General features: G+C 51.3%; 1 protein-coding gene across 2 annotated transcripts in view; it reads right to left on the bottom strand.

Annotated features, from left to right (window-relative positions):
- PHACTR3 (phosphatase and actin regulator 3) overlaps positions 1–13,997 on the bottom strand; it is a 205,860-nt gene that overhangs the window by 70,459 nt on the left and 121,404 nt on the right. For both annotated transcript variants that reach the window (XM_036901853.2, XM_036901852.2), the window contains exons 2-3: positions 13,197–13,358; positions 9,445–9,522 (exon numbers count right to left, since the gene is read on the bottom strand). In XM_036901853.2, the coding sequence (XP_036757748.2) occupies positions 9,445–9,522; positions 13,197–13,358 (240 nt within the window). The remainder of the gene's footprint in view (positions 1–9,444; positions 9,523–13,196; positions 13,359–13,997) is intronic.

The raw sequence follows: 13,997 nt of genomic DNA, 5'->3' as shown, positions 1-13,997 counted from the left end.
GATCAAAGACCTGAATGTAAGTCATGAAACCATTAAACTCTTGGAAGAAAACATAGACAAAAACCTCTTAGACATAAACATGAGTGACCTCTTCTTGAACATATCTCCTCGGGCAAGGAAAACAACAGCAAAAATGAACAAGTGGGACTATATTAAGCTGAAAAGCTTCTGTACAGCAAAAGACACCATCAATAGCACAAAAAGGATCCCTACAGTATGGGAGAATATATTTGAAAATGACACATCCGAAAAAGGCTTGATGTCAGAATATATAAAGAGCTCGCACGCCTCAACAAACAAAAAACAAATAACCCAATTAAAAAATGGGCAGAGGAACTGAACAGTTCTCCAAAAAAGAAATACAGATGGCCAACAGACACATGAAAAGATGCTCCACATCGCTAATTATCAGAGAAATGCAAATTAAAACTACAATGAGGTATCACCTCACACCAGTAAGGATGGCTGCCATCCAAAAGACAAACAACAACAAATGTTGGCGAGGCTGTGGAGAAAGGGGAACCCTCCTACACTGCTGCTGGGAATGTAAGTTAGTTCAACCATTGTGGAAAGCAGTATGGAGGTACATCAAAATGCTCAAAACAGACTTACCATTTGACCCAGGAATTGCACTCCTAGGAATTTACCCTAAGAATGCAGCAATCAAGTTTGAGAAAGAACAATGCACCCCTATGTTTATCGCAGCACTATTTACAATAGCCAAGAACTGGAAGCAACCTAAATGTCCATCGATAGATGAATGGATAAAGAAGATGTGGTACATATACACAATGGAATACTACTCAGCCATAGGAAAAGGGCAAATCCTACCATTTGCAGCAACATGGATGGAGCTGGAGGGTATTATGCTCAGTGAAACAAGCCAAATGGAGAAAGAGAAATACCAAATGATTTCACTTATCTGTGGAATATAAGAACAAAGGAAAAACTGAAGGAACAAAACAGCACCAGAATCACAGGACTCAAGAATGGACTAACAGGTACCAAGGGAAAGGGACTGGGGAGGATGGGTGGGTAGGGAGGGATAGGGGAGGGAGAAGTAGGGGGGTATTAAGATTAGCATGCATGGGGGGGTAGGAGAAAAGGGAGGGCTGTACAACACAGAGAAGGCAAGTAGTGATTCTACAACATTTTGCTATGCTGATGGACAGTGACTGTAAAGGGGTTTATAGGGGGGACCTGGTATAGGGGAGAGCCTAGTAAACATAATATTCGTCATGTAAGTGTAGATTAGTGATACCAAAAACAAAACAAAACAAAACAAAAAAAAAAGGGCAGTTCCTGTGTGGTAACCTCCAATGATTTCTACACAAGGGTATAAAGTGCATATAAAAATGTAGGCAAAGGGTCTGTTTGCATTTATACAGAAGATCAAAGCCTAATTGGGCTACCCCGAAAATGAACTAAGATACGATATGAAAGAGAACTTCCAACATCAGCACTCTCTGGAAGAGTCATGCCAGAAGATGATCATCAAAAAACCCCAACAAAGATCCACGCACTGCTACAGCTGTAGATGCACTCATCCCACCAGCTCCTGGACTTGCCATGGGAATGAAGGAGATATCTAAGCTGGCCTGTGCATACAGTAAAACAACAAATTTGACTGGATCTATACTGTTGGAACTCAACCAAGAATTAGGAGAAGTGCAAATTGTAGCGCTCCAAAATCTTACAACTACAGACTATTTACTGTTAAAAGAACATATGGGATGTGAACAGTGCCCAGGAATGGGTTGTTTTAATTTGTCTGATTTTTCTCAAACTATTCAAATTCAGTTAGATAATAACCATCATATCATTGATAAGTTTTCACAAATGCCTAGGGTGCCTAACTGGTTTTCTTGGTTTCACTGGAGATGGCTGGTAATTACAGGTATGCTTTGGTTATGTAACTATACTCCTATTATGTTAATGTGTGTGCGCAATTTAAGTAGTAGCTTAAAATATATACATGCTGAAGTTACTCTACAAGAAGATATGTCAAAGAAATAATCAATCTTCCCATGTTTTCTCCCGCCTGCTACTTCTATAGCTTTTCTTCTTCCTTCCTAATTACAACGAATTCTTAAATAGAATTCGTGCCTCATATCAAATTTACCGAGTATCATAACTCCTCCAAGTGGTAAAGATACCTCAAGACAAATGCTGGGCATAGAAGCCACAGGGCATAAATATGCAAAGAAATAAAAAGCTAACCATTTCAAACAATAAGGCTTCTCTCTCACTTACCCACTTAACATTTCCCTGTGTGGCCCCGGAAGATGACTGGTTAGCCAGAGACGGGTAAGATTCCTCAAGGGAGGAACAACCTAAGACAGGCACAGTCGCTGGGGGGTCATCAGGTGAGAAATTGGGGATCAACAGAGGTGAGGCTTAGAACCTCACCCCCCCTGTTCTGAGAGAAATCTTCTGCATATGTGGATGTTTTATTGCCCTTGTCTAGCTTGGATTAACACATAGTCTACAGGCACACACCTGATCATATACATTTGCTCTCTTACAACACTAAACTATGTTTTCTACCTTTATGTTGTATCTACCTACCACTTCAGCATCTTATTAAAAATAATAAAGAGAGAAATGTGGTATCCACATATAAATCAAGTATAAAAATCAAATGTGTATTCATATTTGAACTGACTGTTTATAGTTCATAATGCATGAGCAAAACCAAAAGTTTCTGTGATGACTGCCCTTGTACTGTTCACCATGTAACTTATTCATTATGTAAGAATTTGTTCTCCATGTAAGAACTTGTTCGTTATGCTTCAGAAGATTGGAGACTGACGAAAATTAGGCTTGGGGTGGATTAATGATTGTGCATTGAGCATTGACTCCCCTATACAGAATTTTATTGTTGTTAACAACCATTTGATCAATAAAAATGAGAGATGCCCTAACAACAACAACCAAGAAAAAGTACACACTTCCAATTGTAAAATAAATAAGCAACCGGGATGTAATGTATAGCATAAGGAATATAGTCAAAATATTGTAACAACTTGGTATGGTGATAGCTGGTACTTAGAATTATCATGTATATAAATGTTGAATCACTGTGTTGTACACCTGAAACTAATGTAATGTAATACTGTGTGTCAACTACCCTTCAATAAAAAATAATTATCTAAAAAAAAAAAAAAAAAAAAAAAAAAAAATGTAGGCAAAGGGTCTGTTTGCATTTATACAGAAGATCAAAGCCTAATTGGGCTACCCCGAAAATGAACTAAGATACGATATGAAAGAGAACTTCCAACATCAGCACTCTCTGGAAGAGTCATGCCAGAAGATGATCATCAAAAAACCCCAACAAAGATCCACGCACTGCTACAGCTGTAGATGCACTCATCCCACCAGCTCCTGGACTTGCCATGGGAATGAAGGAGATATCTAAGCTGGCCTGTGCATACAGTAAAACAACAAATTTGACTGGATCTATACTGTTGGAACTCAACCAAGAATTAGGAGAAGTGCAAATTGTAGCGCTCCAAAATCTTACAACCACAGACTATTTACTGTTAAAAGAACATATGGGATGTGAACAGTCCCCAGGAATGGGTTGTGTTAATTTGTCTGAATTCTCTCAGACTGTTCAAGTTCAGTTGGACAATATCCACCATATCATAGATAAGTTTTCACAAATGCCTAAGGTGCCTAACTGGTTTTCTTGGTTTCACTGGAGATGGATGGTAATTACAGGTATGCTTTGGTTATGTAACTATACTCCTATTATGTTAATGTGTGTGTGCAATTTAATTAGTAGTTCAAAACCTATACATGCTGAAGTTACTCTACAAGAAGATATGTCAAAGAAATAATCAATCTTCCCATGTTTTCTTCCGCCTGCTACTTCTATAGCTTTTCTTCTTCCTTCCTAATTACAACCCTCAAATAGAATTTGTGCCTCATATCAAATTTACCAAGTATCATAATTCTTCCAAGTGGTAAAGATACCTCAAGACAAATGCTGGGCATAGAAGCTACAGGGCATAAATATGCAAAGAAATAAAAAGCTAACCTTTTCAAACAATAAGGCTTCTCTCTCACTTACCAACTCTACATTTCCCTGTATGGCCCCGGAAGATGACTGGTTAGCCAGAGACGGGTAAGATTCCTCAAGGGAGGAACAACCTAAGACAGGCACAGTCGCAGGGGGGCCATCAGGTGAGAAATTGGGGATCAACAGAGGTGAGGCTTAGAACCTCACCCCCCCTGTTCTGAGAGAAATCTTCTGCATACGTGGATGTTTTATTGCCCTGGTCTAGCTTGGATTAACACATAGTCTACAGGCACACACCTGATCATCTACATTTGCTCTCTTACAACACTAAACTATGTTTTCTACCTTTATCTTGTATCTACCTACCACTTCAGCATTTTATTAAAAATAATAATAAGAAAGAGAGAAATGTGGTATCCACATATAAATCAAGTATAAAAACCAAATGAGTATTCATATTTGAACTGACTGTTTATAGTTCATAATGCATGAGCAAAACCGAAAGTTTCTGTGATGACTGCCCTTGTACTGTTCACTATGTAACTTATTCACTATGTAAGACTTTGTTCTCCATGTAAGAACTTGTTCGTTATGCTTCAGAAGATTGGAGACTGACAAAAATTAGGCTTGGTGTGGATTAATGATTGTGCATTGAGCACTGACTCCCCTATACAGAATTTTATTGTTGTTAACAACCATTTGATCAATAAATATGAGAGATGCCCTCACAAAAAAAAAAAAAAAATACACACTTCCAATTGTAAAATAAATAAGTAACCGGGATGTAATGTATAGCATAAGGAATACAGTCAAAATATTGTAACAACTTGGTATGGTGATAGCTGGTACCTAGAATTATCATGTATATATATGTTGAATCACTGTGTTGTACACATGAAACTAATGTAATACTGTGTGTCAACTACCCTTCAATAAAAAATAATTATCTACAAAAAAAAAAAAAAAAAAAATCAGGCCTGGGCCACATCTGACCTGCAGCTATTTGCCAATGAACCCCTGACGTAGGAAAGGACCCGGGCAAGAGCCAAGGGAACTCACCCGTGGGTGAGACTACATGTCACAAACTCCAAACTGTAGTTTTTTGGACCATCTCTCATGACTGGTTTACTCACACTTGACACACAGCTGTGACAGTCTCTGCCACCAGCTTACTTGGTCCTTGTTGACAAGAGGATGGAGATGGCAGCCAGCATCTGCAGGGGGGAGGGGGACACAGTCTGCCAGAGACACGGCAACTGAACGCCACACAGCGTCAGTGAGGCTGTGACCCTCCGTCTACAGGTGTGGACACCGAGTGTAGAAGGGGCAGGCCGTTGGTGCTGGTGACTGTCACTGTTAACAACAGTGACCCCTCCGTCATCCACAGCAATAAACGGTTCGAGCGCCGACGGGAAGGCCCCCAGCTCTCCGGCAGGGACCCACAGAGGCTCTGCCCCCACCAGGCCTTCCTAGATCTCCTCCACCTGCTTCTGCAGCTCAGGGGACGTGAGGACTTTTCTGGGCTGTGTGCTTGGAGCTCAAGCTCCTAATCATTTTCAATGAAAAGTTACACTTCCCAAAATAGCCCTGTTGCTAAGAAACGTGGGTTGGGGCGGGGGAGGAGGGGGCGCTGTGGGCGGCCCGTGCCCTGCTCCTCCACGGCACAGCAGGCCCTCCCGGCCACCCAGGCCCTTCCCCTCCCAGGGCGGCAGAGGGCAGCCTGCGGCCGAACACCTGTGCAGTACAGAGCAGCCCAGGGAGGGGACGCGCACTCTGGACACACCCCTGTGCGCGCACACACACACGCAGGCACTGCACGCTGCCCCCGGCGTTCCGGCCACAACCGGCACTTGTCCTGCCCAATTACCCTGAGGAAAGAAACCTCGTGTCTCTCAGGTCGCTGAGCAAGGCGCCAGGGAAGCAGCCATTCCCTTCCTGTGTCCAGTGACGGCCATGAGGCCCCTTACACATCACTCAAGAAAATGCCAGGTGGACACATGCAGGAAGGTGGAGGAAAGTCACTCCGGGGCACATACAACGTCTGGGGCAGAGGAGTGCGCAGGCTCCTGTCCTGACTCGGGCGCCCGGTGGAGGGGCCGGGAGGCTGGCAGCCCTTGCGCGTCACGGGGGTATCCAGGGAGGATGGCAGAGCAGCGAGGACAGAAAGAGGCTAGGGGTCAGCTTCCCCGGGCCCCCACATGCAGTACTGGTCTCATAACAGCACACGGGTCCTGTGCAGGTTCCAGCACTTTGCTTACCAGACTTCCGGAGTGAGGGGAGGGGGCGCCAGGGTGGGTCGTAAAACACACCTGTTAATAGTATCGTGACACACACCCGGGGGAGAGGGGAGGGCACGCCCCGCCTTGGACACAGGCTCACCTCCCAGGGGCTGTAGGCTCTCCTCCGTCACTCTGCTGACTGCTTTGTGCGCAAACTCCCCCGTGACTGGGGCTGGGGCTGGGCTGCACGTGTGCGCGGCAGAGGGCCTCCCAGGTTTGTCTTGGCCATAAAAGCTCAAGTTCAAGTTCTGGGGCTGCTAAGTGTTCTGGGCAGCCCCGGAGATGCCTGGCCGGAGCCCATGGGAGCTTCTGGGCTCCTCTGTCACTGTCACCCCCTCAACCTCCCGGGTGCCTGCTGGGTGTGAAGTCCTGCTTGCAGCGCAGCTGCAGGCTCAGCGGGGCTGGCCACAGGGGGGCGCCGCCGGCTGCAGAGCGGTCCCTGGCTGGGAGCACGTGGTGGCAGCTGGGGGTGGTGCCTTACGCGAGCCCAGACCTCCCGGGGAAGCCATGCACCGCGCTTACAACCGGCGAGGGCAGCCTCACTGCTTACTCCACCCCTGCTGGGCGCCGGGGCCCCAGGACAGCCCTGCGCTGGAGGGGCGCCTCAACACAGCAGGAGCCCTAGTTATCCCAACACCGGGACAAACTGGCGCGGACAGGGCCTGACCTGGGGCTCGACTTCACCCCAGCGAGAAGACATTTTCTAAGGAAGTGCATGTCGGAAACAGTGCAAGGACGCATGCACTCGGCGGGCGTGATGCCAAGCACTGTAGGCGCGCTAGCACCACTGCGTGCCTTAGAGGTAATGTCACAGGGAAGCATTCCAGCCCCCCAGTCGGCGCTGAAACGCACATCCCGGCCCTCCTCTCCCTGACCCCAGGGCCCTTCGCAGAGGCACCCCGTTACCCTGGGCAGGTTTAATACGCCCTCCAGCAACACCTGCGTTTTGCCCCAGACCCATTCGCCCTGGACGTGCTTGGAGCCCCAGCCTCTTCCTGGGAAGTCGAATCCCCTGACTCCCTTCCCGTTGGGGAGGAGGGAGGAGGGGGGGCGCCTTGAGCTCGCACTCACTGCTTCTGGGGCTGGGAGACACTTCCCCACGCCCTGTATGGCTTCCCAGCCTTAGCAGCGAGTTGGAGGCACCTGTGATGGTTTATAAAGTAGGGGTGCCTGGCCCCGCCCCTAGAGCGCCCCAGGTGGTCCCAAGGTGCTGAGCTACCAGAACCAGCCAGCTCTGCCCCTGCCGCCGCTGGACCCCACTGCCACCACCTCCCTAACGCTGACCAGCTCAGGCCCTGGTCAGGTTGTGCGGGTGCCAAGAGCCTTTTCTTCCCCAGGATCCTCTCAGCTGTGATTTTCTAGTTATGTATGAGACCATCTAAGGTTTGTTACCTGCCCGGCTGTGAGTTTTGAGACAATGCAATAGCTCACCTGCATCTTCAGCCACTACACAGACCCAGGCACATAGCTTGTGCTCAATGAAATTCTGTGGCACCAATTAACAAGTATATTTTCCACTCCTGAGGAAAATGACTGTTTCAGGCCCCCCAGTTCCTGGCCCATAATCCCTGAGCAAGAGAAACAGCGCTGCGCTACAAGGACCAAACAGAGGCTGGCACACTACCCCCTAGGGGCCAGTCCCGCCCACCCCCTGTTCCATACAGCCCACCTCCATCAGACAAAATCGTCTTGCAAAGATTCAGAGTTTAGGAAAGGCAAACTGACTTCTGGAAATTTCCCCTTCAATTATTCACCCTTTCCTTTGTTTTTGATGGGAATCAAACCCTTGTCTTTGCTCATTCCTTGGCAAAACATTTTTTTATAATAGATGATAAACGGACCTTAAAAACAGTTTTTATTTTCCCTTCCCCTTCCCCTTCCCCAAGATCCAAAGTAAGGCTTGTCGGTCATCTATTCAAAATGCCTGAGTTGGGAGCTGTGTATCCCATCTGAAACAAAGTAGTCCAGACTTTCAGCCTCAGAATGACAGCCGTCCACATCCCAGAACCAGGATAGAGCGTAGACCTGACACCAAGCGTCCCTTTTACACGTAAAATTGGACTAATAGTATTAAGCAGTTTCCTGTGTAGGTTTCCCATGAATATAGCATCATCAAAATACTTCACTCTTTGAATTGAAAAATCAGCAGTGAAGACAAAGGCTCCGACCACACTGGGTCTGTGAGCTGACAGGCCAGATGTTGTGAGCGGCTCCCCTAATTCCTGGCACCTAGGCCGAATCACAGAGACATGAGCAATATCTTAAGGCTGAAAGGGAAATAGAAATTCCGGATATTCACACGTCCTCCGAGAATTGGTTGTACGAGGCTAGCTTCCTCGGATCAGAAGGCAGGAACTTGGTTCAGCTGCGGAGACTTCCAAGTGGCAGCGAGGGTCTGTGAAGCCCCCGCCCCACAGTGCAAGACCTCAGAGAACCAGGAAGCACGAGGGGGTCTGACGCAGGGCTCCATGCCTCGTGATCACCGACAGCGGAACACAGGGGAACGCAAGGACTCTGGGGATTAACTGTGCCAGCAACCAGCATTTCTCAAAGAAGCAAACGAAGACGGACCCACAGATGCCCGTGGGATTAGACCTGCAGACCAGGGTGCAAACAGCACCTCAGCCCTACAGCCTTGTGACCCAGAGCAGCTACTTCCGAGACCCTCAGATTTGTCATCTGCAAACTTGGGGTAAGGGCCATGCCTGGTTCTGGAGGACGCTGGGAAGACGAAGGGGTGGCCACACTGTGCCCGGTCCCCAGTCAAAAGTTAAATGGTGGTGGTGGCAGTAGGTGGCCACGGAGGCAAAAACCGCCCTGCCCAGATCAAGGACTCAGGGGTGACTGTGGAAAAGACAAAAGCCACTGTAGCCCTTGGAGCATCAGGCCTACCCAGCGGCCTGATCCACGCCCAGCTCGGGCTGGGAGCACCCACTGTCCCCAGGGAGGAGCTGCTCTCAGCCCCGGGCCCCAGGACCACGTGGCCGGAACTCACCCGCGGGCCCTGACTTGGGGAATTTCTCCAACCACGAGGCCTCACTCTGGTCCAGACCTGGGCACAGACTCCCCCGACATCCCATCTGCCCTTGGTGGTTCCCGGGCCCGTGTGAGCCGCCCGCCCAGGGTGGTGAGCCCACTTACCCTGTTCCATCATCTCCAGCAGACCCTTCTTGATGAGCTCCTCCCGGCCTTGCCTGCCGGCCATCTTCTTCTCCAGCGCTGCACAACACAAGCGTCCAGGTGAGTCCCCACAAAGGCTCCGCGCGACCCCACCCCAGCCCACGGCCTCCAGTCATGGGGGAGGCGAGGCAGCAGTTGGCTGCAGGGAGGGCGGGTGTTGCTCAGGAACCCCAAGCTGTCTCACTAAGCCACCCACCCAGCTCGGGGCACAAGCACCAAAGAGAAGCATGCCAACCGGACTGTGGAAGGTGGCAATTCCCGTGATTCATCTGAAAAGCAGCACCTCGTATACCACCCTCTAAACTAGCTCCCCCTGCCCCTTTGACCCTCTGCCAAATTGCTCCTTCACTTCCCAGCCCAGCAGCACCCTGTCTCTGCCCCAGGACCCCGGCACTTTGCGGGGGGTGTGCAGCCCTTGCTGAACACGCCTGACTGCTCTTCACGTCTGCTCATCGGCCGGCACACCTGCCCTGCCAGACGGTCCTCCAGGAAGGATTCACCACACAAACGAGGTGGGGGGGGGCAGCCAAGCACCCCCCCACCGCCCACTGACCCCCGTGAGCAGAGGAGCCCTTCCCACTCCATCCCAGAGCCAAATACTCCAGCAGCTCCCCCCTCAGCCTCCCCGCCTCCCCCCACAGGGGCAGGGGCTCACTCTGCATGACTATCTGCTGCTTTTCTCCAATGGTCCAGAAGCCCATTTGCCTGCAGTAGAGCCCAGCTTCCAAATACAAACCCATGTAATTCCTCAGTCCCTTTCTTTCAAAGATGTAGACAAAGTTCCAGCTATTAAGCCTGGACTGTAAAGGGCCCAGGGTCCCTCTCACGAGAGGCAGGCTGTGCTGGAGAACAAAACAGTCAGCCCACCCCTAGTGGCTGAGAACAAACGGGGAATAATGACAAAGTTATTTCATGTATTCACAAATATTAACTGAGCACCTACTATGTGCCAAGCACTAAGCTAGTGCTGAGGAGTTACTGAGGAGCAGAACCAACTCGGTGCCCTTCACGCAGTGTGGGCTCTCGCAGGGAACAGACGGTGATGACAAGGTGAGTCAACTGATTAAAACCAATGAGCATTTATGGAGCACCTGCCACGTGCCAAGCACAGGGGAGCAAGAAAAGGCACGGCCTCTGCCTGTCGGCCAGCGCTTTGGAGAAGAAACATCTACAAATAGATGACTGGAATGATCTAGAACCAGAGGGCCCTGGGGAAGGGGTTCTGGGGAGCTGGGCTAGCCTGGAACATCCGGGCGGGCTGCCCTGAGGGTAGTTGCACTGAGCACTTTAGGATGAACAGAGAAAACCCACATGTATCCAGAAGACATTTTTGGGCAAAGGGAACATACTTTCCTTTCTGTAGTCCAATTTCCAATCCAATTTCAAGGTGCCAGAAATATGGATAAAACTGATCAATTGAACTTTGACCCCGGGAGGTTCAGGGAGAGAGGCTGCCGTTCAGCCTAAAGATCAGGAATGAGCAGGATGCGGGCAAAGGCCTGAAGAATGGAGGGGTCCAGCCAGTGACTGGCGCTGGGTGGTGCCCATGGGCCTGGCCCGCCCCCATGCCTGCTGTCCCCAGGCCACTGCCCGCGCCACCCCCCAGGGCAGGCACAGGGGCCGCCTCCCGAACCGCCAGGTTTTGAGAGCCCAAACCACCACTTGCTTTGTTTTCCTCTTTAAATCAGCTTTATTTTTATTTCACCTCATGATAACCAGTGATGACTGTGAAATTCGGGATTTGATATGCTGTAATAAATGACATTTTGAGGGGAAAAGAATGGTTTGAAATAAATAAACAAAATGCAGTCCTGTTCCCTGGATTTCCAAATGCTTGATAAAGGGCCCAAATGTGGGGATAACCTGCCTAAAAGTGGGGATACTGCAGGTATTAACCCTCAATGCCCCTAAAGGAGCCACACAGCATCTGATGAACTTACCCGGGGGGCCCAGGAGTGCGGAGCCCTCAGAGTAGGCAGCTCAGCCTGCCAGTCCCATGGCGCACAGAGTGTCAGGGTGCCCCCGGGGCCACAGAGGTCACCCTGCTCTGGCTGCCTCAGCCTGTCACTGATGCACAGGTGTGCCCCCTAACCCACATGCGCTGCCCCCACTGCTGCCATCCTTTCCCCTGCTTTTCTCAACGGGGCCAGTTATAGCTCAGCTCAGCGCTGCCTTCTCACCTGGGTCTTCTCAGACCACCCGACCCAAAGCAACCCGCATCCTCCCCGCACCTGCTCGGCCCCCTGGGGGGGTGCCTGGGTCGTGACCCCTCGCCTACATGTGCCCTTGCTCCCTGCCCACGGCCCTGCCCTCCATTCAGCAGGACGCTCCGAGTGAGCAGGGCCTGAGTCCTCTGTCCACCCTGTGCCCGGCACACAGGGTCCTCCAGACTCACTGAATAATGGTGTTTTGCTCTGCTTTCCTTCTTGACAAGGAGAATCTGTCAATCAACTTCTTGGGAGTCAAACATTACTTAGTAAGACGTAAAGAGAGTGAGTGGGGGGCCCTCGGCTGCCATGAGTAGCCCCACTGACTTCACCTCTACCCTCTTCAGAGCCCTGGACTCCGTGCTGCTCCAAGGCTGGGAGAATGGAGAGCCCGGGCTTCGTCAGAGACAGCAGTCTGGGACAGGCATTCACCAGGCCAGTCCCCAGGGCCTGGGACCGATGCAATCGGAGTGGCTCCCTCCCTGACTGTTTCCAGCCGAAGCTGAGAGGCACGGGGCTCGGTGGCGGGGCCCCTGGGAGCTGAGATACCGTCTCCCCTGGGTTTGCTTCTCAGGGCAGCAAGGACACCCTGTCGTCCAGGAGCCAGACCTGAGCCAGGCGGCCAGGGCTCAAACCCCAGCTGGCTGTTTGATCCTGGGAGAGGCTCACCCTCTCTGAGCCCATTTCCTGTCCCTGAGATGGGCAGGGTCACAGGAAGAGCACCAGCCTAGAGGGGTGGTTTTGAGGATTTAGCTGGTTGCTACTGGCTATTATGGCCAGACGTGCTGTCACCCCATGTATCCCATGGTTCAGTGACATGCGTGCAGCTCGTAGCATGGATTCAAGGGGGCAGGAGCTCAGTCTCCTGACCTGAATTCCCACAGAACTGGGGCCGGAAGGGTGTAAGGATGCAGCTGGAGGTGAGTGAGGGAAGCTTCTGGATCCTTTGGTGGGAGGGCACTGGACAGGAGCGCTTCCAGGAGGCCCCTTCAGGAAGTGCACAGGAGCCGGGGCGGCTGGCTCTGGCTTCCGGGAAGAAGACAGGCCTCCAGGTACCAAGGCAGTTGGCCAAACTGTGGGCCAAGGCCCTCTGAATCACCCAGGGGGCACTTAGGCACAGCGGTGGGACCCAGACCCCTGAACTTGAGTCTCTGGGGAGGGGCCCTGGCCCCAGTGCTGCCGCCGTGGGCTCCAGGTGCGGGAGGGCTGTGTGCTTGTGACCTGAGCGTGGTCGTCAAGGAGAGCTCATTAGCAGGCCTGCCCGCGCTGACTGGGTTCTGCGTTTCTGACGCGTTCCCACTGCCTTATGTGCCCTCAGGCCTGGGCACTGAGTGGGTTACCGGCGTGCCAGGTGCTGATCTGCCCCAGCCAGGTGGGACCTGGAAGGGCCAGTGGTGGAGCTGACCTGGAGCACAGCCTGCCCCTCCCTGTGGAGCCTGGGAAGCCCGCAGTGGCAACAGGAAAGCACAGTGACCAGGACACCAGGTCTACCCTCCCTGTGCTCACCCGACGTTGTCTGCTTCAGTTTCTCGTTCTTCTTTTTCCTCCATTTCCAGGGTTTGAAGATCCTGCCCAGGGTGGCCAGCTTGCCGTTCCTCCTCACGGGGGGAGTGCGAATCCCTGAGACCAGATGCTCGGAGCGCGCGGGCGGGGTTTGGTCCATCTCATCTGGAAGAGGAAAACCCAGGGAGAGCTCCGGTGATCGCCCATCCCACAGGCCTCCTGGGGGACCCGAGGTGACTCCCCTCACCCGGAGGAGCCACCAGTGATTCTCCAAGGCCTGGAGCTCAAGAGGATGGTCAGAGCAACGGAGACCCTGGGGCCCATCCAGTTGGGTGCACACGTCAGCTCGCAAGTTTGTGCTGTCTCCCTTCTGTGCGCTCATCCCCCTTGCAGCACCCAGCCACAGGAAGCCCCCACCCGACTTTGCCTTCGGCCATGGCTATTTGAACACTTACCAGATTCCCTGATGAGGCGTCTCCCACCCCAGGACCTTTGCTCATGCTATGCCCTTTAAGAGGGTGCTGTTCGCCCTCCTGGCTACCACTTTGCCTCATAAACTTCAGCTACTCAGCTAAGCCTGGCCTCCTGCAGGAGCCTCGACCTTCTCCATCCCAGTGGAGGTTCTGTCCCCTGCCCTACACTCCTGAAGCTACTCATCCTGGCAGCACACAGGCCTCTGGGTACCTACCCTCCCGCTCAGCTCCGCTCTCTGTCTTGGGCCCCAGCAGAGCTGGCCGTGCCCCTCAGGGAACAGCTGCAGACTGGGCAAGTCCATGAATGGACAAAGGGAAGCAGCTCTCCTTT

The sequence above is a fragment of the Manis pentadactyla genome, chromosome 5, assembly GCF_030020395.1.
Source record: "Manis pentadactyla isolate mManPen7 chromosome 5, mManPen7.hap1, whole genome shotgun sequence".
NCBI classification, from domain to species: Eukaryota; Metazoa; Chordata; class Mammalia; order Pholidota; family Manidae; genus Manis; species Manis pentadactyla.
The sequence above is the reverse complement of the archived record's forward strand: the minus strand, read 5'-3'. Positions and strand labels throughout refer to the sequence as shown.